General features: G+C 46.5%; 1 protein-coding gene across 1 annotated transcript in view; it reads left to right on the forward strand.

Moving 5' to 3' along the window:
• LOC144893490 (uncharacterized) overlaps positions 1 to 23,704 on the forward strand; it is a 36,544-nt gene extending 12,840 nt beyond the window's left edge. Inside the window, exon 4 of the mRNA XM_078784026.1 lies at positions 22,330 to 23,704. Coding sequence (XP_078640152.1) covers positions 22,330 to 23,294 — 965 coding nt within the window. The 3' untranslated portion in view covers positions 23,295 to 23,704. The remainder of the gene's footprint in view (positions 1 to 22,329) is intronic.
• Positions 23,705 to 26,445: the final 2,741 nt, after the last annotated feature.

Genomic DNA, 26,445 nt, shown 5'->3' on the forward strand with positions numbered 1-26,445 from the left:
TATCGCAAGCACGATGGCACATGCACAGATTTATTATTGAAATGCAGCAACCATTAAATATCCCTACATCTTTCTTTGAATGATGGTTGTTGCCTGCCCATCCCTGTACAATGCGAGTGTATGTTGATTGTGTCCATGTATGAATTTGACCATTGAAATAAACAGTTAAAAAAAACAACAAAAAAAAACACACACACACACACACACACACACACACACACACACACACACACACACACACACACACACACACACACACACACACACACACACACACACACACACACAGTGTTTCAGTGTTTATGAACCCAAATTGGGAGAGAGGTATAATATATAGTGTCATTTACAGGCACAAACATTATAATGTTTATAATAAATAAATTTATAATAAGTATATTATAATAAATAAATAATTATTTAAAGAAAGAAGTCGGCATGGTTTCACATGAAAATTTCTTGTGACTATCCCTATATCACTTTACATGCTTTGCACTACTTTGTTGTATTAGGTGTATATGAAGCTGAGGGTATCATTTTGGTAAAACTTCAAGGTTTATTCCTCCTTTCGGGATGATTTTGAGTTGGATTGGTTTGATGGATGTGAATAGCCTGAATTGTGTGAATTTTTGTGATTTTTTCAAAATAGCCACCAAAATTGCTAAAATGTGCCATAAACTTTAAAATATTGAATTTATGATGCAAGAGTATCAATCCAAAATCACGGAACTACATATTATGTATAAGAGATAGGTAAAATTTAAAATTTACCTAATTAAGATGAAAAGTAAATTTTAACAACGAAAAAACCGATTTTTTGAAGAAAAAAAATGGCCACCACGTTGAATTTTGAGTTGGCTAATCGACTGGATTTAAAGAGTATCTATATGAGCATAACTGCCAGTTTTCATGCTTGTATCACAATGTGAACGGTTTTTCGTGTTCGCCATCTAGCAACACATCTCCAGCAGACTTTAATTGCAAAAGTACACAAACTCTTCAAAAGCAAAAAAATCTATTTTTGAAAAAGTCTATCGACATCAACACCGAAAACTCTGGCTTCCTTTACCCCCGTCCGCAGGCTTTCATTTTATCTCGGATTTAATCTTCAGGATCCTGGCACAGCTGCGATCTCCATTCCTTTTCTTCAGGTAGAATTCCCAAACCTGCTATGCCATGGTGTAATTCAAGCTGGCAGAAGGCTATTAAAGAGCGCAATCATGCTCGACGACGGGTGCAGCATACAAAAATGTTATCTGATCTCATAGAATATAAAATATCTTTTGCTCAATAGATTATCCATTCTGGGCAAGGATCCTTCCAGCACTGATATTGCGCACTGCCTCGTGCATCGAAACTTCCTTATGTGTGGATAATGATATATATGGCATGAATTATTAGGTCTGTTCTCATTTTGGCATTTTTGTGATTTCCGCTGGATGAGTTTGCTTTGACATTCCCATCTGAGAAAGCATGCCTTTTGTAAAGTGAATAAAATAGATCAGTTGAACAATATAAAACAGTCCATTTCGGTTCCCACTCTTTTGACTCCCAATTTTCCTTATTCTGAATTCCAGTCTGCCCTCTGTTATTGCCAAAACTCCTCTCCAGGTATTGATGGACTATTGTATAAATTGTAAAAATGCTTCCCAATTAAATTCCAATCTAACCTCAGACGTTTCAACATGCCATGAACTACAGAAAAAGGATTAAATTGCTGGTGTCATTCTCGACTCGTACCTTTTAAGGACTTGTCAAGCAGGAAACTCATGTGATCTATTGCAGACCCATAAGTGTTACTTTCTTGCATTTTTAAGCTCATGCAATTTTTTCTATCAGTATTCATTTGCAATGGTATCTGGATTTTCATGACATCTATACTCATGTTTATATAGCTCTTTCCAGAAAGTTGTAGCTTTGTTGAGCATGCACTCCGATTGCAAAGTGATTCCTTGAATCCTTTTATTTGTCCCCTACCTAGAGGGGACTGTAGGTTTGTGTCTGTCCGTCCCACCTTGGTTTTCCGCACTTTTTCCTTCCCCTTTAACATGTTCAATTAAAACTTGGTACATGGCTTTACTATGATAAGTTACAGAACGAGTTCGAGTTTCAGGGCGTTTCGCCAATTTTTTCACGGAGTTATGCCTTTTTTGCTTGGAACAAGAACATTAATTCGGACCAGTAGGAGACTTGTATTGCAAAAGCAGTTCTCCCTCGATATTATTGTCCCCCGTCGCACCGCGGAGCGAAAGGGGGACTATGGGTTTCCCCTCCGTCCGTGTGTGCCTCCATCCGTCCGTCCGTGCGTGCGTCCCTCCGTCCGTGCGTGCGTGCGTCCGTCCGTGCGAGCGTAAGCGAAGCACCGAATTCTAATTTGGTGTGTGGGTGCAACTAGGCATAAGGAAGAACGCTATTGAAAATTGGGTCGCCACGTCAAACGCCAAGATGGCCGCCACCATATATGTCTGAACATTGTGAGCGAAATATCTTGAAAAATAAACGAACTACTAACTTCTAATCTGGTGTGTGGGTGTATCTACGTATAAGGAAGAACGCTATGGAAAATTGGGTCGCCACGTCAAAATCCAAGATGGCCGCCGCCATGCATGTCTGAACTTTGTGAGCGGAATATCTTGAAAAATAAGCGAAGTACCAACTTCTAATCTGGTGTGTGGGTGTATCTAGGCAAAAGGAAGAACGCTATTGAAAATTGGGTGGCCACGTCAAAATACAAGATGGCTGCCACCATATATATGTCTGAACCTTGTGAGCGAAATATCTTGAAATATAAACGAACTACTAACTTCTAATCTGGTGTGTGGGTGTACCTACGATTAAGGAAGAACGCTGTTGAAAATTGGCTCGCTACGTCAAAATCCAAGATGGCCGCCTTGCGTCTTCCACTTTGTCAAATCACATCAGTTCACCGACGGGGGACCTGGGTGTAACGGTTGTTGACAATGGATTTTCGTTGTGTATTAATTTGTTCACCTGGAGAAAGCAGATACCACATTATGACGAGAAGGTATTGTATAAAAACGACATCGTTGGTGTAAGAGGCAATGTACTAAAATGGAGCAGAACTTTTATCCTTATGAGTATATTAAAGAAGGGTGATCTTTTTCAATTTCGTAATTAATGACTTGCCTGAGTCTTAGCATGAAATCCAGTTGGCTTCATATGTGGTTGGTATTACCTTGTCCACGTCATACTGTCAATTTACCATCATCCAGCATGAGATACAATCAGCTAGCTATTCATGAAATTGAAAGCTCGTTCAAAGCATGGGGCCTCAGATTTTATTTCGTAATAAAATAAATAAATAATGTGCAACAAAAATCGATATATATATATATATATATATATATATATATATATATATATATATATATATACATACATATATATATATATATATATATATATATATATATTGTTACGGATTCGTCACTTCCGTTGTGGTTTTCATCCACTGTAAACATTTTTGATTCCATGTACTATTATTGTTTTCAAAAGGTTTATTGTTTATGAACTGTTTTCAAAAGGGAAAAAGTTAGAGTTAAAAGAAACCGGAAACCGGATCGGGAACCGGATGACGACGAGGAGGAAGAAGAGAAAAAGGAAGGCGGAGCGAGTGAGTCGGAGAAGAAGCATAGTTGCTTTGCGATCTGGAGCGAAAGTTGACGAGCAAGAGTCACGAGTGAACTTTGGGTTTCCCAGGAAAGGGATTCCTGCGACAGTTGTTATCGCTGTGACAGATCAACCTGCGTGTCAGGTTTTGCGGTCGATTCCGAAGAGAATCGTTGGACTGCGTTACGCTTCGAGAACGGGCCGTCGGCCATTTTGACTCGCGCGCTTTGCGCGTCGCGCAAGGTTTCTTTGCTTCGCTTCAGCCGTTTTCACCGCATTCAGACATCTATCTGGTGTGGGTGTGTGTAACGTGGATTTTGAAGATAAATCTGAGGTTCGCCGACTGTGAGCCGTGAAACGTCCATACCCGAGGGTGTGATTTCCAAGTCGCCTGGAGGGCGCCTTTGGATTTCCCAGTCACCTTGAGGGCGCCTTTGCACAGCTCTGGCCACGTGACTGTGACTGTCATCCGAACGGGATTCTGTTCTCGATTGGACATCGTTCTGACGATCGCTGGAGCGGATCGACTTGGGCTGGAAGCCGGGAATAGAGACATTGGGAATGTTCTTGTTTCACTCACTTGGAGCACAGTGAGTTATATATTACGCAACTGATGGTACCATCATAGGATATATATTGATTGTACTTTTGATTAATATTATTGTTCTACTGTTATTCTTGTGTGATCTTAAAACAATATTTGTTTGTTGGTAACAATTGGTGTGGCTTCACCATTGATCTTTGACATACAGAATAACACATTTTTCTGCCGTGACTCCTCTCGGGGCTCGGAGGTACACTGTGACCAGGGGTTTGGGGAGGAGCACGTAACAGAAGTTGGGGGCTCGTCCGAGAAATTGGGGGCTCGTCTTTGCTGACAAAAAATTCGTCCAAAATTGGCCCAAATTGAAATTGGGGGCTCGTCTTTGCTGATAGAATTTCCTAACACTCGTCCGGGATTAAATTCCCTAACATTCCCAAAATTCCCAAATTTGGAATTTTTCTAACATTACCAAATTTTTCAAAAAAACAAAACAATTGGATAATATTTTGTGTGAAGGTTAACAGGTGTTAACTGATAGTCACCATGGTGTTTGACATAGAAAAGTTTGCGGCGTCCCTTAATGAGGAACAGTTCCAAGCGTTAAAATGATCGGAACTCTTGATATTGGCCAAACATTTTAACTTGGAGGTCCGAGCTCATATGAAGAAAGCAGAGATGCAGACATTGGTGCTAGAATCTCTGGTGGGACAAGGAACATGGACAGAGGTAGCCTTGGATTGGTCACCCGAGGAAAAAGAAAATGTGGAGCTCCAGAAAATGGAGATGCAACTGCAGAGCCAGGAAAGGTGAAAAGAGTTGGAATGGAAAGCCGAAGAAAGAAGAGCAGAGGAAAGGAGAGCTGAAAGGGAACTCCAGCAAAGAAGAGTAGAACAGGAACGAGAACGCGAGGAGAGAAGAACAGAGGAAAGGAGAGCCGAAAGGGAGTTAAAGGAACGTGACATGGAGTATCAGAAGGAGCTTAAACTCAAGGAGCTGGAATTAATGGGAGAACAGAGAGAAGTCGTATCCATGCCGGCTAGTTCGACAACTAGTCAGAACACTTGGGATGTTGGTAGGCATGTGAGGCTGGTTCCACCCTTCAATGAAAAGGAGGTAGCCAAGTTTTTTTTACACTTTGAGAAAGTGGATCAAATGCTAAAATGGCCTGTGGGGTCCTGGACTATGTTAGTGCAAAGTGTTTTGGTGGGTAAAGCTCAAGATATCTATTCGGCTTTACCGATTGACCAATGTGCAGATTATGAGATAGTGAAGAAAACCATTCTCAAAGCCTATGAATTGGTCCCTGAAGCTTACTGGCAAAAATTCAGGAATGCCAGGAAGAGGGAGAGTGAGACCCATGTGGAGTTTGCCAGAATGAAGGAAACCATGTTTGATCGGTGGTGTGATTCGAAGGGGATTGGGAAAGACTTCAAACTGTTGCGACAATTGATCTTGGTGGAGGAATTCAAACAGTGTGTCCACGCGGACATTAAAGTACATCTGGATGAAAATAAAGTACCAGAGTTGTATGAGGCAGCAACCGTGGCAGATGACTATGCCTTGACACACAGGATGGGGTTCCACAAACCTAATTTCCCGCCTAGAGTTAGCTAGGGGAGTTATGGTAAATCAGGTGCGGAGAACAAATATTCATGGAGGCCCCCTAGAGATGACTATGAGGACAAATCTGATACCGCGACTTTTAGGGATCAGAAGACTACAGTTCCAAGACAGACTTATCTTCCGGGGTGCCCGAGGCAGACCACGAGTTTTTCCTCCGGGCCTACTTGCGCTTTTTGCAAGAAACCTGGGCATTTCATGTCCCAATGTTATGCCCTGAAAAGGAAAAATCAGGAGCGGAGTCAGACTAGTACAACTCCGAATGCATTGGCCAATGCGAGAAATCGTCCTTGGAGGACAGTGCCTTGTGAAGGTTCCCATGCCAAAGTTACGGCATCCCAGAACGACCTTGTTCAAGAGGGTTACAAACCTTTTATTTCAGAGGGGTTTGTGTCACTGGATGGAGACTTAACGAACCCGAGACCTGTTAGGGTATTGAGGGACACAGGAGCACATCAATCTTTGATGCTTGAGGGTATTTTGCCATTGTCAGAGAAGACGGCAACTGGTGTTAGTGTTCTTTTACAGGGGGTTGGTGGCTATGTTAAAGCTTCACTTCATGCCATCCATTTAAAGTCTGATTTGGTGTCAGGACCGGTCACCGTAGGTTTACAAGCCACTCTTCCTGACGAGGGAATCTCTTTTGTTATCGGGAATGATTTGGCCGCTGGTCGAGTTTCTGATAATCCGATGTTTGTTGAAAAGCCTAGTATGGAAAATAACACCGCACGGTTGGAGCGGAAGATTCCGGGTATCTTTCCATCCTGTGCCGCGACTCGTGCTATGAGTAGGAAGTGCTCTGAAGAGAAGGAGAAGGTACTGACTTCACACTTTGCACAGGCACGTCTTGTCAAGTACCCTGAAACTAAGTGTCAGCACACACAAGTCATGGATGGAGGCAATGTTGGCAAGCTCTTTGTAGGTGGACTGAACTTTGACACAAGTGAAGATGTTCTGGACTCTATCTTTGGCAAATATGGACCACTCTTGGAAGTGCGGCTGATAAAGGACAGGGAGACGCAAAAGTCGAGAGGGTTTGGCTTTGTCACGTTTGGAAACACAAAGGACGCCAAAGGTGCAGAAAAGGATTTGAATGGCAAGGATTTGGATGGTCGGACCATAACAGTAGAGAGGCAGGCCATGGGTGTCGAGGGGGCTACAGAGGAGGAAAACGTGGAGGTAGTTTCAGGGGTGGCTATGGCTCCCGGGGTGGGAGTAGTAGTTTTGTTAGTGGCCGCAGTCGAGATTACTATGGAGGCTCCCAGAGTTACGCCAGCTCCCGAAGGGATGATTATCAGGGTAGTGGCCGAGAAGGAGACTGCTATTCACGTGACTGCAGCGACAAGCGCTCCAACCGTGATTATTATGAAAGTTAGGAAGAGTTTGAAGAACTGAATGCTGCGGAGTAGCTGAGTCAAGATTTCTACATGGATTAATCTGTGAACTCAACATTCCTAAATGCGCCCACACAGCGAATACTTCCAGGCCTCACCACCCAACCACCATGAAACCTGGCTCTCAGCTCGGCCTCCTTCAAATAGTGCTATAGATTTGCTTTGCTTTGGATTACTGATCACAACCCCTTAACCTTCATTCAAAAAATGAAAAATAAAAACCAGAGGTTGATGAGATGGAGTTTGGCTTTGCAGGAGTTCAACTTGGAAATTGAGCATGTAGAGGGCAGGGACAATGTCGTTGCTGATACTTTGTCCAGAGTTAACTAACTTTGGAAATTTCTGAAGGTTGTTTGGAAGTTTTGTTGCTTTATTTTGGGAAATATTAATTATTGTTGCTCACGGGAATTGATGATTTGGGTGTGAGTTTTACTTTTGTTTGTTAAAAGAGTTTTTGCCTGCAAAGAAAGTTTTCACCATGTTCAAACTTTCTTTCTTGAGGAGGGGAAGTGTTACGGATTCGTCACTTCCGTTGTTGTGGTTTTCATCCACTGTAAACATTTTTGATTCCATGTACTATTATTGTTTTCAAAAGGTTTATTGTTTATGAACTGTTTTCAAAAGGTGAAAAAGTTAGAGTTAAAAGAAACTGGAAACCGGATCGGGAACCGGACGACGACGAGGAGGAAGAAGATAAAAAGGAAGGCGGAGCGAGTGAGTCGGAGAAGAAGCATAGTTGCTTTGCGGTCTGGAGCGAACGTTGGGGAGCAAGAGGCACGAGTGAACTTTGGGTTTCCCTGGAAAGGGATTCCTGCGACAGAGTTGTTATCGCTGTGACAGATCAATCTGCGTGTCAGGTTTTGCGGTCGATTCCGAAGAGAATCGTTGGACTGCCGTTACGCTTTGAGAATGGGCCGTCAGCCATTTTGACTCACGCGCTTTGCGCATCGCGCAAGGTTTCATTGCTTAGCTTCAGCCGCTTTCACCGCATTCAGACGTCTATCTGGTGTGGGTGTGTGTATCATGGATTTTGATGATAAATCTGAGGTTCGCCGACTGTGAGCCGTGAAACGTCCATACCCGAGGGTGTGATATTCCCAGGTCGCCTGGAGGGCACCTTTGGATTTCCCAGTCACCTTGAGGGCGCCTTTGCGCAGCTCTGGCCGCGCGACTGTGTCATCCGAATGGGATTCTGGTCTCGATTGGACATCGTTCTGACGATCACTGGAGCGGATCGACTTGGGCTGGAAGCCGGGAATAGAGACATTGGGAATGTTCTTGTTTCACTCACTTGGAGCACAGTGAGTTATATATTATGAAACTGATGGTGCCATCATAGGAAAAATATTGATTGTACTTTTGATTAATATTATTGTTGTACTGTTATTCTTGTGTGATCTTAATACAATATTTGTTTGTTGGTAACAATTGGTGTGGCTTCACCATTGATCTTTGACATACAGAATAACACATTTTTCTGCCGTGACTCCTCTCGGGGCTCGGAGGTACACCGTGACCAGGGGGTTGGGGAGGAGCACGTAACAATATATGTATGTATGTATATATATATATATATATATATATATATATATATATATATATATATATATATATATATATATATATATATATATATATATATATATATATATATATATATATATATATACAGACTTGGCATTTAATATGGAATATTTTTTTTGTGGGAGTGAAGTTACTTTTCAAGATGACTTAGAACCAAAAGTTCATTGGAATTATGTTGAAATTATTCTAGATTTTGTTAATGTGACCTTTAAAAGAAACAAAAACCACATTTGATATTTCGAAGCAAATAAATTGATCCTTGAAAGTGATGTAAACTGATATCGAACTCAATTCACGGACAGTACTGTGTTAAACTTCTGTACGTTTTCCAGATGTATCTTTTTATTTTGCACATTAGCCAAAAAAAATTTCAACAAAAACAAAAGCTAAATTATGACTGGGATTACGGACAGTAAAATTACAGTTCAGAACTTCGTGTAACCCCCACGAGCATTCAGGAGAGCACGTACACGTCGAGGCATGTTGTTCACGAGATTTGCCAAGGTTTGGACAGGAATCGCTTGCCATGCAGTGACAATAGTCTGCTGCAATTCACTTACAGAGGTCGGCTGCTGGTCCAAGTTGTCGATTTGAAGCGTTAATTCTGCCCATAAGTTCTCTATCGGATTCATATCCGGGGACATGGCAGGCCACTCCATATGCTCTACACCATGGTCAGCAAGAAAGTGTTGGATCATGCGAGCACGATGAGGCCGTGCATTGTCATCTTGGAAGATAACGTTTCCTCAAAAGGCTGCACGAGCAAATGGAAGCAATGTTTCTTCCAGAATGACCCTGTACTTGAACTGGTTCAGGTTTCCATTCAGAACAACCAGGTCAGTTTTGCCCCCTGCATGAAAAGCAGCCCAAATGGTCACCCCACCACCTCCAGCTTGGACTCTTGGCACTATACAATCTTCGTTGTGGGCTTCATGCACTTGTCTGCACACTCGGACGCGGCCATCTTGACGATAGACCAGAAATATAGACTCGTCACTGAAGGTCACGTGATTCCAGTGTCCTGACTGCCATTGACGGCGCTCTCTGGCCCACTGCAATCGGCGCTGGCTGTGTTGTCTGGTCAGGCGTGGCTTTCTCAGGGGACGCCTGGCACGATAGCCTGCTTGAACCAGTCGTTGGTTGACTAGCCTTCTGGATACAGGCACATTTGTCAGTTGCTGCCACTCAGCCCTAAGCCGATTAGCTGACTTGGTACGGCCATTGCAGACTAACCGGTGCAGCTGGCGATCATCTCTCGTTGTGGTTCTGTGTGGACGTCCTGGCCTCGGTATTGGAGTAGGGACACCCCTCTGAGCATTTCGTTTCAGGATCTTTGGCACCTGACCTTGAGTGATGCCATACTGCCAAGCAATAGCACGCTGTTTCATGCCAGAATTTCGTAAAGCCACTGTTGTGGAAAACCAATCAGGTCCACACAACTTTAGTCCAACTTGTGGTTTAATTCCATTTCGATCATGACATCATCCTGCAATGCAGGAAATGCAATAAGTATACGATGTGGCATCACATGGGACCATTCATAACATTCAATGCAAGCAAGCTGGATATTCTATGCTGGCGTACCGTTAGCGAGTCTACCAGATGTAACGTGTCACAGGAGAAGTCTCGGAGCACCGTCCGCAGCAGCGGGTCTTATAGTCACGCCCCTAGCGGTGTCAACGAGCAGCGAGCATCACCCCCGGGTTCAGTACGAATACGATTTCACTACATTCTCCCCCCCCCCCCATCAGAATTATACGGCGGTGCGGCTAGAAGCGAGCGAGCGTCAGCACGAACAGGGTACGGAACATCAGTCGACCCAACCGTATCGGGCCGGGCGGCGAATTTCTCTGCCAGCACGCGTCCGAAATTCCCCGGGTACGGCATCACGTATCCCTGTGTCCCCGGCGTCGGAGGCGCCATCAGGGTCGGGTGACAAAGGGGGTAACTCCAAGTCGTCGGGCCCAGGTAGACCCGGCGAGGGGAGAGTCGGTAGACTTTCGGCGATGGGAGCGTCGGGAGAGGCCATAGTCTCATAGATGGGTTCGGTCGGTCCGTCCGATTCCCTACTCAGGTCGGCGACCCCGCAAGGGGCAAGGTGACGGACGGAGACAGTAGTCTCACGGCCATCAGTCGTCATCACACGAGCATGCTCAGGATTAGCCTGGAGAATCTGCACTTTGTCCACTAGGGGGTCGTACTTGCTCGCGCGAACCGCCCGTTTAAGGTAGGCCGGCCCGGGCCCAGCGAGCCAACTGGGCAAAGACCGTATACACCCCGTGCTCCTGGGGTGGTGGAAAAGTCGCTCGTGGGGAGTTTGGTTGGTTGCCGTACACAGGAGAGCCCTGATCGAGTTCAACGCCGCAGGTAGCGACCAAGCCCATTTATCGAGGCCCCGGCCGAGGGTCCGGAGGTTGAGCATGACGGCCCTCCAGATAATCCCGTTGAAGCGTTCGATCTGCCCATTAGCCTGGGGTCTGTACGGCGTGGTGTAACTAGAAGCAATGTTATTTTGGAGCAGATAGCCGCGCACCTCCTGAGACAAGAAGACCGCACCCCGGTCGGTATGGACATAGGCCGGGTACCCGAACATTGAGAACAAGTTCTGTAAGCATCGCATCACCGTGGCAGCAGTCATGTCCGCGCACGTATAAGCAAAGGGGAATCGCGAGTACTCATCGACGATAGTGAGCAGATAGCGAGAGCCGCTCGACACCGGCAATGGGCCCTTGAAATCCATCGCCAAGCGTTCCCACGGTCGAGTAGCCTTAACCAGAGTCCCCATGGGAGGGTTATAGAAACGCGGTTTGATTTCCGCGCAGATAGCGCAGTCGCGACAGATATCGTCAATCGAGTATGGGAGATTGCCACGCCGCACAAAATGAGCGAAACGCGTTACGCCGGGATGGCCCGCAGTGGCATGCAGCACCCGTAGGCCCTCCAAAGAGGTGATACCCGCGCATGTAGCCGGTCGTGATAAGGCATCGGCGGCCCGGTTATCCTTCCCCGGGCGATATTTGATGGTGTAACAGAAGTCGGCGAGTTCGATACGCCAGCGAGTGATTTTCTCATTCTTAATGTGCTGGGCGTGTAAGGTGTCGTACATGAACGCAACGCTTTGCTGGTCCGTGATGATTTGGAAGCACCGCCCGAGTAAGTACGGGCGCCATCGCCGAATAGACTCGACGATCGCATACGCTTCCTTTTCGATGGACGAGTGTCTCCGCTCAGCAGTGGTAAGAGTCCGTGAAAAGAAAGCCACGGGACGCCCCCCTTGGGAGAGGGTCGCCGCGATGGCCTGATCCGAGGCGTCACTTTCAAGGACGAAAGAGCCGCTCTCGTCGATTGTCGCCACGGCGGCTCGGGCGATGTCGGCCTTAAGGCCTTCAAAGGCCGCCAATGCGGCCGGACTCAGTGGGAAGGTGTCGCAGGCCACGAGGGGGCGAAGTTTCGCGGAGAAATTTTGCACCCATTTGGAGTAATGGGCGAATAGCCCGAGGGCGCGCTTCAGGGACGCCCGATCACAGGGAGGGGCCATGTCGAGCAAAGGTCGCAGACGCTCCTTATCCGGAGTGACAGAGCCATGGGTCACGGTGTACCCCAGAAGATCTATCGTGCGTAGGGAGTATTGGCACTTATCCTCATTCATAGTTAAGTGATACCTCTGCGCGACCTCAAGGAAGCGCTTCAGATTAGCATCATGGTGCCCTTGGTCATATCCACAAACCGTAAGATTATCGAGGTAGACGAAAACATCGGTTAAGTGCTCCCGCGCAATGAGGTCATCCATGGCCCTCTGGAAACAAGCGACCCCGTTCGTTACCCCAAAAGGCAATCGCGTAAATTGGTACAACCGCTGCCCCGACTCAAAAGCGGTATAGATACGATCCGCCCTAGAGATAGGGATCTGGTGGTACGCACTACGGAGATCGAGAGTGCTATAGACCGAATACTGGGACACCTGTTGCACCAGCGCGTCCATCCCCGGAAGGGGGTAGGCATCCAGCTGTGTAAAGCGGTTAATCGTTTGGGAATAGTCGATTACCATGCGTCTGCGGTGGGCCTCGCTGCGCACCACCAAGACCTGGGCGCGCCACGGCGACCTGCTAGGTTCTATGATGCCGTCTTTCAAGAGCTGAGCCGTTTCGTCCGCAATGAATTGCATGTCTGCGCGAGAGTAGCGCCGTGATTTCACCGCGACAGGGGTGCAGTCGGAGGTTAGATTGGGGAACAGCGAAAGCGGCTGGATGTCCATTTGCGCTAGGGCGCACACCGCAAGCACGTCGTCCGCCCCCACAACAAGCGTGTCAGGCCCACCAAACTCCATTACCAGACGTCCATGCAGCTTAAGAAAATCGTGTCCTAACAGAATATCAGCACATAAAGCGGGTAAAACCATAAGGTGTACATCAGGAAAAACCCGTCCCTTTAGCACGAGTTTCAATCGGCATTCCCCCTTCGTGCTGAGTCGAAGTCCCTGGGAAGCCATGAAGATCCGTCTCGTAGACCTCCAGATCCGCCATCCATGCCTGAGCACAAGTCGCTGGTCGATAAAACTATCCATAGACCCTGTATCCACCAAGGCCCGAACACAATGGCCTTCGACCATGAGGGGAATAAGGGCTTGAGCCAGGCCAGACGAGGCTGCTGGGAGTGGGACTGAACCCCCCGAATGGGTCGGACAAGCCTCGCGGGTGGATCCTATGCCAGCAGCAGTTTTGCGGTCGTGGCCGGAGTATGCGTTGTCCATGGGGAATCCATTAATGCCATCAGAGGGCTTTCCCAAGCATTCCGGTGTTTCGCGATTCAAAATCTGACAATTCTGACGGGAAAAGGCCTCCGTAGTATTTGAAAACGCCTTTTGACACTTTTGGCAGGAAAAGGCCTCCGTAGTATTCGAAATCGCCTTTTCCGGGGTGAGGGCCACCGTTAGCTCGTGGACGTCACGAGGAGAACGTTCCGCTGGGGCTTGGCGAGGCTTCAAAGCCCCTGGCGTGGCCCGGAGTTTGGTCAAGGACACGTACTTCGTGCCCGATTGAGGATGAGACTGTGGTGGCTGTCCGGTGACGCCCGCCAAGGACGTCTGAGCGCCCAGGGGCCCGCAGAGAGGGGCCCTCCCCTTCGAAGACGGGTAAGGCGCCGGGTTTCGGGCTCGGCTCGCAGGCTCCGCAATGAGCCCATTCAAGGTCGCCACGACCGCGCGACCGCGACCGCGCGATTCAATGAGCCGCGAGCCGCGTGCCGTTTTCCTGCACACTTTCGCGTAATGTCCCTTTTGCGAGCACAAATGGCATATAGCGTCTCGTGCCGGACACACGGGCCGGGCATGGCGTGGCCCCCCACAGAAAAAGCATGCGGCCCCGCGTAAGGTCTTGGGTCTGGTCGTAGCGGCAGCCGTCAGGACTGGGTCTTCCTCCGGAGCATCCCGGAGTTCCGCGAGCAGGTCCGCGTCCTCGGCGGTAGCACTCTCCGGCCGGGCGTGTAGTGTAGTGCCCGCCAAGAGGCGCGTGCGATCATAGGTGTTCGATTGTATCCGCGCTTCGGTGTATACTTTCCCTTGCTCGAGTGCCGTAGCGAAGGTCAGGTCGGTCTTCTCTAAGAGCTTGAGCCTTAGTTCCTGGGAGGAGACCCCTGCAATGAAGGCATCTAAAAGAAGATCATCCTGAGCCTGCGCGGGAGTCCGTGGCTCCTTGATGCTGTCCAGCAAGAGCTGCCGGAGCTCCTGGGCATAGTGGTCCATCGCCTCGTTGGGTTGCTGACGTCGCGTTAGCAGCAAATATCGTGCATACACCGGTCTTTTTTCCTTTATGTACAGCCGTTTGAGCTCCGCGATCGAGAGGTCATACGTCGCGAATTGAGCGATGGAATTGTACACCTTGTAGTCGATTTTTGAATGAAGCGTTGCTAGCTTCGCGGCAGCCGTCGGCGCGGTCTCAGGCTCCTCGAAATGATTCTCCAATGTTCTGAGCCAGTGCTTCAGTTGCAAGCCACCATCCGGGGCTTGCAGGTCGGCGCAGAATACGGCAACCGCCAGCGTCTTGTTGCCAGCCATGTCGGTAGATATAAATGGAATTAAGTGTTGTGGAAAACCAATCAGGTCCACACAACTTTAGTCCAACTTGTGGTTTAATTCCATTTAGATCATGACATCATCCTGTAATGCAGGAAATGCAATAAGTATACGATGTGGCATCACATGGGACCATTCATAACATTCAATGCAAGCAAGCTGTATATTCTATGCTGGCGTACCGTTAGCGAGTCTACCAGATGTAACGTGTCACAGGAGAAGTCTCGGAGCACCGTCCGCAGCAGCGGGTCTTATAGTCACGCCCCTAGCGGTGTCAACGAGCAGCGAGCATCACCCCCGGGTTCAGTACGAATACGATTTCACTACAGCCACCACTCCATGACAAACAGCATTGTCAATTTGACGGACCATCTCCAGAGGAAGCGGCAATAACTTTTGTAGACGTGCAGCAGTTGTTTTCCACTAATACAGAACGCAACAACCCTTATATACCCGATTGTGAAGCCAATCGTCAAATGTACCTGTCCTTACATTTTGTCACGCCACCTGTGATATTATCCTGTTATTGACTTCTTGCTGTGAAAGACAATCAGTGACATGGTTCTTTCAACAAAGACATCACCTAAGTGTAAAAGAAACTCACCAGATTGATATACTGAGTTCAGAAAGTAAACCCAAGTCAAGAAAAAAAATATATTCCATATTAAATGCCAAGTCTGTATATATATTTTGTATACAAGATCGAGGCTCGTCTAAGAGCTAACATTAATCGCACAAAAAAATCCGACACACAAAACATACAATAAAGGGAGCGGGAGACAAGATGGGGAGAGAGAGGGAAGGACACATGCACAACAGTGGAGAACAGGAACAACGGAAGATCTGTGGGAGGGAGAGGGCTTGGGGGGAGGAGGCATGGGAAGGTGAGGGGAAGGGGGGGGGGGGGTTTAAAACACATGGACACTGCTAGAACTTCCAGGAAAGAAAGAAGTCGGGATTTCAAAAAATAAAGTGGATCTGGGGTGAATTCCTCACCTTGTTTCTTGGCAATTCCACGATCATAACAAAGTTTTCAGGAATGGTCTGTGATTAATAATAAAAAAAAGACTCATTTTACTTTTAAAGAGTTTTGTTTCTCCACTGAACACTGTATTAATAGCATAACGGGGGAAGTTTCATCGCATCTTTTCTTATGCCTCAATAGCGACTTTCGAAATGACATGTGAATGCTAACGAGGCCTTTGTGCATGCACTGTGTGGGCGTTTTCACTGACTCGGTCCTGCTCGTCGGGCACTTTTCACCTGCCGTTGCTCCTGATGTCTGCAAGTGAAATCGTCCTTTCAACATAATTTGCAGCATTCATACGAAAGAGTGGCAATTTCAAAGTGGTTAACCATGATTGTTCTGTTCCTGGATGCAAATCATGCAAATATAGGAAAGATCCGTGGTAGAGACAGAGGTGTTGAGTTCCCATCATTTCTTGTTAATACAAGAGAGCAGCGGTAGTGAATATATATACAATATATATATATATGAAACTTGTATTACACATCGGCCAATACATCTAATTAATGGCTGTCAAAACAAATTCCACCTAAGTGCCATAGTTTCTGCTTGGCTCATAGGGGCAAACCCCAACAAGATGGACATAGAAAAATTTCGACTATGGTAGTATGGTAGTAATCAATATAGAATGAAGTTGTGTGCAGAGAGAATGAAAAAGCCACAAGTAGAATGGCGGCAAAAAATTTCTTCGTCCAGGATTGGATTTATAGCGTAATTCATGACGAGATGGTTTATGGGAGAGATGGTTTACAGTATCGGGCATGCCCCCCATACAGACCGTGGGAAATAGGTTGGTTTTTAATTTGTGCAATTTAATTGATGTATGTGATGTTTCCATACATTCTTTCATCCGTCATTATGATTGCCACTTTCTATGGCCACAGAAAATGAAGGACATTCTTGGGGAAAATGCCAGGGGCATAGAAAAGGCCCCTATATATGGTATGTGCCATTTGGCAAACTATAGAAAATAAGGGACATGCATTAGCTTGTAGAAAATGTCGAACAATATAAAAAAAAGGGACGTTCTATAGCTTGTAGAAAATGTCGAACAATAGAAAAGAAGGGACATTCTATAGCTTGTCGAAAATGTCGAACAATAGAAAATAAGGGACATTCAATAGCTTGTAGAAAATGTCGAACAATAGAAAATAAGGGACATTCTATAGCTTGTAGAAAATGTCAAACAACAGAAAATAAGGGACATTCCATAGCTTGTAGAAAATGTCGAACAATAGAAAATGAGGGACATTCCATAGCTTGTAGAAAATGTCAAACAAAAGAAAATAAGGGACATTCTATAGCTTGTAGAAAATGTCGAACAATAGAAAATAAGGGACATTCCATAGCTTGTAGAAAATGTCGAACAATAGAAAATAAGGGACATTCTATAGCTTGTAGAAAATGTCGAACAATAGAAAATAAGGGACATTCCATAGCTTGTAGAAAATGTCGAACAATAGAAAATAAGGGACATTCTATAGCTTGTAGAAAATGTCGAACAATAGAAAATAAGGGACATTCCATAGCTTGTAGAAAATGTCGAACAATAGAAAATAAGGGACATTCTATAGCTTGTAGAAAATGTCGAACAATAGAAAATAAGGGACATTCTATAGCTTGTAGAAAATGTCAAACAATAGAAAATAAGGGACATTCTATAGCTTGTAGAAAATGTCGAACAATAGAAAATAAGGGACATTCCATAGCTTGTAGAAAATGTCAAACAATAGAAAAGAAGGGACATTCTATAGCTTGTAGAAAATGTCGAACAATAGAAAATAAGGGACATTCCATAGCTTGTAGAAAATGTCGAACAATAGAAAATAAGGGACATTCTATAGCTTGTAGAAAATGTCGAACAATAGAAAATAAGGGACATTCCATCGCTTGTAGAAAATGTCGAACAATAGAAAATAAGGGACATTCAATAGCTTGTAGAAAATGTCGAACAATAGAAAATAAGGGACATTCTATAGCTTGTAGAAAATGTCGAACAATAGAAAATAAGAGACATTCTATAGCTTGTAGAAAATGTCAAACAACAGAAAATAAGGGACATTCCATAGCGATAGAAAATGTCAAACAATAGAAAATAAGGGACATTCTATAGCTTGTAGAAAATGTCGAACAATAGAAAATAAGGGACATTCCATAGCTTGTAGTAAATGCCAAACAATAGAAAAGAAGGGACATTCTATAGCTTGTAGAAAATGTCGAACAATAGAAAATAAGGGACATTCTATAGCTTGTAGAAAAAGTCAAACAACAGAAAATAAGGGACATTCCATAGCGATAGAAAATGTCAAACAATAGAAAATAAGGGACATTCTATAGCTTGTAGAAAATGTCGAACAATAGAAAATAAGGGACATTCCATAGCTTGTAGTAAATGCCAAACAATAGAAAAGAAGGGACATTCTATAGCTTGTAGAAAATGTCGAACAATAGAAAATAAGGGACATTCAATAGCTTGTATAAAATGCCAAACAATAGAAAAGAAGGGACATTCTATAGCTTGTAGAAAATGTCAAACAATAGAAAATAAGGGACATTCTATAGCTTGTAGAAAATGTCGAACAATAGAAAATAAGGGACATTCTATAGCTTGTAGAAAATGCCAAACAATAGAAAAGAAGGGACATTCTATAGCTTGTAGAAAATGTCTAACAATAGAAAATAAGGGACATTCAATAGCTTGTAGAAAATGTCGAACAATAGAAAAGACGGGACATTCCATAGCGATAGAAAATGTCAAACAATAGAAAATAAGGGACATTCTATAGCTTGTAGAAAATGTCGAACAATAGAAAATAAGGGACATTCCATAGCTTGTAGTAAATGCCGAACAATAGAAAAGAAGGGACATTCTATAGCTTGTAGAAAATGTCGAACAACAGAAAAGAAGGGACATTCCATAGCTTGTAGAAAATGTCGAACAATAGAAAAGAGGGACATTCTATAGCTTGTAGAAAATGTCTAATAGAAAATAAGGGACATTCAATAGCTTGTAGAAAATGTCTAACAATAGAAAATAAGGGACATTCCATAGCGATAGAAAATGTCAAACAATAGAAAATAAGGGACATTCTATAGCTTGTAGAAAATGTCGAACAATAGAAAATAAGGGACATTCCATAGCTTGTAGTAAATGCCGAACAATAGAAAAGAAGGGACATTCTATAGCTTGTAGAAAATGTCGAACAATAGAAAAGAAGGGACATTCCATAGCTTGTAGAAAATGTCGAACAATAGAAAAGAAGGGACATTCTATAGCTTGTAGAAAATGTCTAACAATAGAAAATAAGGGACATTCAATAGCTTGTAGAAAATGTCGAACAATAGAAAAGAAGGTACATTCTATAGCTTGTAGAAAATGTCAAACAATAGAAAAGAAGGGACATTCTATAGCTTGTAGAAAATGTCAAACAATAGAAAAGAAGGGACATTCTATAGCTTGTAGAAAATGTCAAACAATTGAAAAGAAGGGACATTCTATAGCTTGTAGAAAATGTCGAACAATAGAAAATAAGGGACATTTAATAGCTTGGAGAAAATGTCAAACAATAGAAAAGAAGGGACATTCTATAGCTTGTAGAAAATGTCGAACAATAGAAAATAAGGGACATTCCATAGCTTGTAGAAAATGTCGAACAATAGAAAATAAGGGACATTCCATAGCTTGTAGTAAATGTCGAACAATAGAAAAATAGGGACATTCTATAGCTTGTAGAAAATGTCGAACAATAGAAAATAAGGGACATTCAATAGCTTGTATAAAATGCCAAACAATAGAAAATAAGGTCATTCTATAGCTTGTAGAAAATGTCGAACAATAGAAAATAAGGGACATTCAATAGCTTGTAGAAAATGTCGAACAATAGAAAAGTAGGGACATTCCATGGCTTGTGGAAAATACCAGACGACAGAAAATAAGGGACATTCAAAAAATATCGTGTGCATGCTGGACTACCATTGTGTTCTTAGAAGGAACCAAGTAATGCTCTAGAAAAGTTCATATAAAGGGACGCCCTACATCTGGCAAATAAAATACATTTACTTCTTCATGCAGCTGTATGAATCAAATTGGCACCCCTTTATATGATCTTTTCTAGACCTCTTCTAGAGCTTTGTGTGTGTATATGTCTGTGTATGTGTGTGTATGTGTGTATATGTGTGTACGTATGCATGTATGTACAGTCGTGGCCAAAAATATTGACACCATTGCACTTAAAAAAAAAAACTCACAATTTTCTCGAAAAATAAGTTGAAATTGACAAAAGTATTTGGTCTCCACAATTCTTTATTTCACTGTTAATATTACAGAACATTTGTTTTTTATTCAGAACTTAATATATCCTTTTAAATCAGAAAATAAAAAGAAATGGCATTGACAAAATTATTGACAGCCTTGACTTAATATTTGGTGGCACACACAGCCTTTGGAAAAAATAACTGTAGTCAAGCACTTCCTATAGCCATGAATGAGCTTACTACACCTCTCTACTGGCAGTTTGACCCACTCCTCTTGTGCAAACTGCTCTAGTTCTCCAAGATTTGATGGCTGCCTTCTCCCAACTGCTGTTTTCAGATCTCCCCACAGGTGTTCAATGGGATTCGATCTGGACTCATTGCTGGCTACTTCAGAACAGTCCAGCATTTTGTTTTGAACAATTCCTGGATGGGGTTCGAAGTGTGTTTAGGGTAATTGTCCTGCTGCCAGACCCATGACCTTCGACGGAGACGCAGCTTTCTGACACTGGGTTGAACATTGCGCTCCAAAATGCCTTGCTAATCTCCTGATTTCATGATGCCACATGAAATATGCCACATGTGGCAGCACAGCAACCACAAAACATTACTGAACCTCCTCCATGTTTGACTGTAGGGAAGGTGTTCTTTTCTTTGAAGGCTTCATTTTGTTTTCTGTAAACATAGAGATGATGTGCTTCATCAAAAAGCTCTAATTTGGTCTTATCTGTCCACAGAACATTCTCCCAGAAGGATTTTGGCTTGTTCAGGTGTATGTTGGCAAACTCCAGTTGGTCTTTCTCAGCAGTGGAGTCCTCCTGGGTCTCCTACCATAGAACCCCATTTCATTGAGTCGGCGACGGATGGTGGGAGTTGAAACTGTCGTACCTTGTGTCTGATGGCAGCTTGGATCTGTTTGGCAGTTGATCGAGGTGCTTTCTCCACCATTCGAACAATCCTTCGCTGCAATCTTCGATCAAGTTTTCTCTTGCGGCCACATCCAGGGAGGTTGCCTACAGTGCCATGGGCCTTAAACTTCCTGATAATATTGCGTATGGTGGACACAGGAGCATCAAGGTCTCTGGATATGGACTTGTAGCCTTGAGATTGTCCATGCTTGGCTACAATCTTGTGTCTGACCTCCTCAGACAATTCCCTGGTTTTCTTTCTTTTCTCCATGCTCATTGCGGTACACACAGTGACACAAAACAGCAGAATGACTCCTTTTCTCTATTCAAACTGGTTGAATGAGTGATTTTTATATTGCAGGCACCTGCAACTCACCATCGGTGAGTTCAATTCCAGAGTAAAGGAGAATCACCTGCTTGAAATCTAGTTATTTCTTATAACTTCCAAAAAGTGCCAATAATATTGTCCGGGCCATTTTAGGATTTCTGTGTGGTATAAGCTAAGATTTAGTAATTTTTTCAGCTTTTTTGTTTTGTTCCACTGCAAACCAAAGAAATACATATGTGGATACTGAAAGATTTTTTACATTTCACCAATTTTCTGTAAGAAATGGTGCATTGATTGAAAAAAGTGCAAGGGTGCAAATATTTTTGGCCACGACTGTATGTGTGTGTATGTATGTGTGTGTGTGTGTGTGTGTGTATGTATATGTGTGTGTGTGTGTATGTGTGTGTATGTGTGTGTGTGTGTGTGTGTATGTGTTTGTGTATGTATGTGTTTGTGTATGTATGTGTTTGTGTATGTATGTGTTTGTGTATGTATGTGTTTGTGTATGTATGTTTGTGTATGTGTATGTGTATATGTGTGTGTGTGTGTGTGTGTGTGTGTGTGTGTGTGTGTGTGTGTGTGTGTATGTGTATGTGTATGTATGTGTGTGTGTGTGTGTGCAGTGTATATGTATGTGTGCAGTGTGTGTGTGTGTGTGTGTGTGTGTGTGTGTATGTGTGTGTGTGTATGTATGTGTGCAGTGTATGTGTATATGTGTGTGTGTGTGTGTGTGTGAGTGTGTGTGTGTGTGTGTGAGTGTGTGTGAGTGTGTGTGTATGTATGTGTGTGTGTGTGTGTGTGTGTGTGTGTGTGTGTGTGTGTGTGTGTGTGTGCACATATTCTCAGTTGTGAGATCGGAGCAACATTCCTGCATTGATGAGAAATACATCAGAATTTTCATATTACATGCAGAGTAAAATGTTTCTACTTTTTAAGCATACCTGTTTTGAAGTGCACTCACTGTTGTGCTTTGCAGGATCTGAAGGTGATCCAGGGATCAAAGGAGATAAAGGGGAAAAGGGGGATAGGGGTGAACTTGGTGAGAATGGTCAAAAGGGGTTGAAAGGAGATAAGGGAATCAAGGGAGAACGCGGAGAGGCAAGTGCCAAGGGAATCAAGGGAAATCCTGGTGAAAAAGCAGCAAGTGGAGATAAAGGACTAAAGGGAGAACATGGAGAGAGAGGTGTTTTAGGACCAAAGGGTAAAAGGGGTGTACCAGGGTTTAAGGGGCTCAAAGGGGCAAAGGGTGATCGAGGACCTCCGGGACAACCTGGTCCTGCCTACGTAAGGGGGACCATTCAAGGATCTGCTGGCTCTCTACATATTTCAGACTCATCCCAAGTCCTGACTTTTCCTGGCTTTGGATGCCACAGATGTCCACCCGGTCCACCAGGGAGAACAGGACGTCCTGGTCCCTCTGGTCTTCTTGGGCGTAGGGGGTCTCCAGGTGTCGCAGGAATAAAAGGTCCACCTGGCTCTCCTGGATATTGTAGAGAACCCACCTCAAGAGAAAGCGATGGTGATGAAAGCAATGAGAGACGACGGCGTGCTGCCTTCAGTGTTGGAGTATCATGGTCCACTAAGAATGATGCTTTGGGAAAGTTGAAACCAGGAATGCGATTTGATAAAGTTTTACAAGATCAGGCAGGATCTTATGATCCTGAGAATGCACGTTTCACCTGCCCGACAAGTGGCATCTACGCTTTTGGGTTTCAGCTCACCGATGGAGCGAAAGCAACCCTTTGGCGGAATGCAAAAGCCACTCTTGGGGGTTTTGAACATCAGGATGACCAATCCTCAGGCTTGACATTGCTTCATCTTCAGCATGGTGACCAAGTCTGGCTTGATGTACATGGAGGCAATGAAAAACCTGTCCAAGAAGGTGATGATGCCATGTTCATTGGGATCCTACTTCTGCCTGATGAAGACTCTGATGACTGAGAAAGAAACAAGGTGGATTATTTTCTGCATATTTGTTGATAATTTCTTGCTGCTCCAGAAAACCTCAATAATAAGCATCGTTGCCAGTTTGTCTATTAATCATTCCCTCATAATGTTAACAATAACTGAATGCATGGTAATTCACCAATTTGCCAATATATGAATCACATTGCAGTTGACAAGTAATTTTAGTTTTGCCACAATCGAATTCTTGATATTGTATCCTGCAAAAAAATTTTTTTTTCAATGACCACCTATAGTTTGGGAATGATATAGGTGGATATACAGTGTATATATATATGATGAAGAGTCATTGATATTGATGTAGTTCAATGTGAGGTTCCATCATGTTGAAAGGAAAATGAAATATGCACCCATCCTCCTTCCATTCCAATAAATGATCACATTTCAGTTTGAGTTTGTTTTCATAGTTAGCAGCCCAGTTTCATATCATATATTTAATATATTGAAGGAGCTGCGCTCCAACGCGAGTCGAAAGAATTGACGCGACCAAAGACGGAATTCGTCCGAGTTGCTTTATTGAAACAAAACAGCTCAGGTATTCTGAAAAGCCCGTTTATCGGGCAGCAATATATATACACATTTATGCCGGGGCGTTTGCCCGGGAAAACCGAGACCGGGCATGCCCGGGTGTCAAGGGCGAGTCCTGGAAAGGCGAGTCTGGACATGCCAGGGCGTCCTGGACGCGGCCTGGCAAGTCGAGGCTGGGCGTGCCCGAGCGCTCTGAGCGAGCCCTGGAAAGGCGAGAGCGGGCATGCCCGGACGCTCTGGGCGAGCCCCGGAAAGGCGAGTCTGGACATGCCCGGGCGTCCTGGACGCGGCCTGGCAAGTCGAGGCTGGGCGTGCCCGGGCGCTCTGGGCGAGCCCTGGAAAGGCGAGAGCGGGCATGCCCGGGAAAGACGAGACCGGGCGTGCCCGGGAGGTTCGGGCGTGCCCGGGAACAGCGAGTCCGGGCATGCCCAGGAGAGGCGCGTCTGGGCCCGTCCGGACGAGCCCGGCATGGCGATCGCGCCCTGGCCGCGTCCTGGCAGGTGCAAGGCGATTGTGTACATTCAGCGGGAACCGCTACACACGCCCCTCCAGAATCGACCTGCACCGGCAGGGTCAATTTATGGGGGGTCCGGATGACCCGGCCGAAGCGACCCCTGGAGGGTCGTGGGGGGGGGGGGGTCCGATCCGGTGGTGGGTGGTCGAGCGGGGGGAACTGTAGACGGGGGGCGGCCTTGCCGCGGAGGAAGGGCCAACCGTGGTGGTCGGTCGACGTCCACGTGCGCCGGTTTGAGGCGGTCCACAGAGATCCGGTCCGACCAGCCGCCGACGTCGACGACGAAGGACTTGTCGCCCCGTCGGAGGACCCGGAAGGGCCCGTCGTACGGCGGCCGGAGTGGCCCCCAGTGCGCGTCATGACGCACAAAGACGTACTCCGCTGTGTGAAGCGCCGGGGGGACGTCGGACTGGGGGCCACCGTGGCGGGACGTTGGCACGGGGGCAAATCATCGGGCGGCCTCCTGGAGGTCCGAGCGCTGGTGTGCGGCGGACCAGGGACTGGTAGCGTCGGGCACGAACTCGCCCGGGATGCGGAGCGGCTGGCCGTAGACGAGCTCGGCGGCGGACGCCCGGAGGTCCTCCTTGGGGGCCGTGCGGAGGCCCAAAAGGACCCACGGCAGCCGGTCGGTCCAACCGTCGTCCTGAAGGCCGGCCATGAGTGCGGCCTTCATGGAGCGGTGAAACCGCTCGCACAACCCGTTGGCTTGGGGGTTGTAGGCCGTGGTGCAGTGCAGCGTGACCCCCAACGAGCGGGCGACCGCGCCCCAAAGTTCGGACGTGAACTGTGGGCCGCGGTCGGACGAGATGTCCGCCGGTGCGCCGAAGCGCGTGACCCAGGTGGCGATGAACGCCTGCGCCACGTCGGCGGTGGTGGTGGAGGTGAGGGGCACGGCCTCCCGCCACCTGGTGGTCCTGTCCACCATGGTGAGCAGGTGGGTGAAACCCCGCGATGGGGGCAGGGGACCCACCAGGTCCACGTGGACGTGGTCGAAACGCCGTGCAGGCACGGTGAAAGGTGCTAGCGGGGCCTGGGTGTGGCGGTGGACCTTGGCCCGCTGGCAGGCCGTGCAGGCGTTGGCCCAGTCGCGGACGTTCCGTCGAAGGCCGTGCCAGACGAAACGCGCCGACACCAGCTTCTGAGAAGCTTTCCGGCCCGGGTGAGAAAGGCCGTGGATGGAGGCGAAGATGCGGCGCTGCCAGGAAACGGGCACGATGGGGCGAGGCTGGCCCTGGGAGACGTCGCAGAGCACGACGGTGCCCGTGAAGGGGATGTCGGCCAGGCGGAGGCCCGTGTCCGCCGCCCGGAGGGCCTGCACCGAAGTGTCGGTGGTCTGGTCGGCCGCCATGAGCGCGAAGTCCACGCCGAGGTGGACCGCGTTCGCGCTGGCCCGAGAAAGACAGTCGGCCACGGCGTTGTCTTTGCCGGCGACGTGCCGGATGTCCGTGGTGAATTCCGACACGGGGGAGAGGTGGCGCTGCTGGCGGGCCGACCACGGCTCCGTGACTTTGGCCATTGCGTAGACCAACGGCTTGTGGTCGACGAAAGCCGTGAACGGGCGGCCCTCCAGGAGGTGTCGGAAATGGCGAACGGCCAGGAATAGACCGAGCAGCTCGCGGTCGAACGTGCTGTATTTTAACTCGTTCGGCCGGAGCTGCCGGCTGAAAAAAGCGAGTGGCTGCCAAACCCCGTCCACCCATTGTTCATGGACGGCGCCCACCGCGTAGTTGGAGGCGTCCGTAGTGAGGGCGATGGGCGCGTTGAGCACCGGGTGAGCCAGCAGCGTTGCGTCGGCGAGGGCCCGTTTTGCGCTCGCGAAGGCCGCGTCCATGGCCGCGGACCAAACGATGTCATGCTTGGCCGGCTTGCCCCGGAGGGCCTCGTAAAGGGGCCGCATGAGCTGAGCAGCGCGGGGCACGAATCGATGATAAAAATTCACCATGCCGAGGAACTCTTGTAGGGCCTTGATGGAACGGGGACGCGGGAACGTGGTGATGGCCTCGACCTCGGTCGGCAGCGGCACGGCCCCGGTCTTGGTGATGCGGTGGCCCAAAAAGTCAACGGTCGTCGTGCCGAAGTGGCATT

Source organism: Myxine glutinosa, chromosome 1 (assembly GCF_964187855.1).
Source record: "Myxine glutinosa chromosome 1, kmMyxGlut1.1, whole genome shotgun sequence".
In the NCBI taxonomy this organism is placed as follows: Eukaryota; Metazoa; Chordata; class Myxini; order Myxiniformes; family Myxinidae; genus Myxine; species Myxine glutinosa.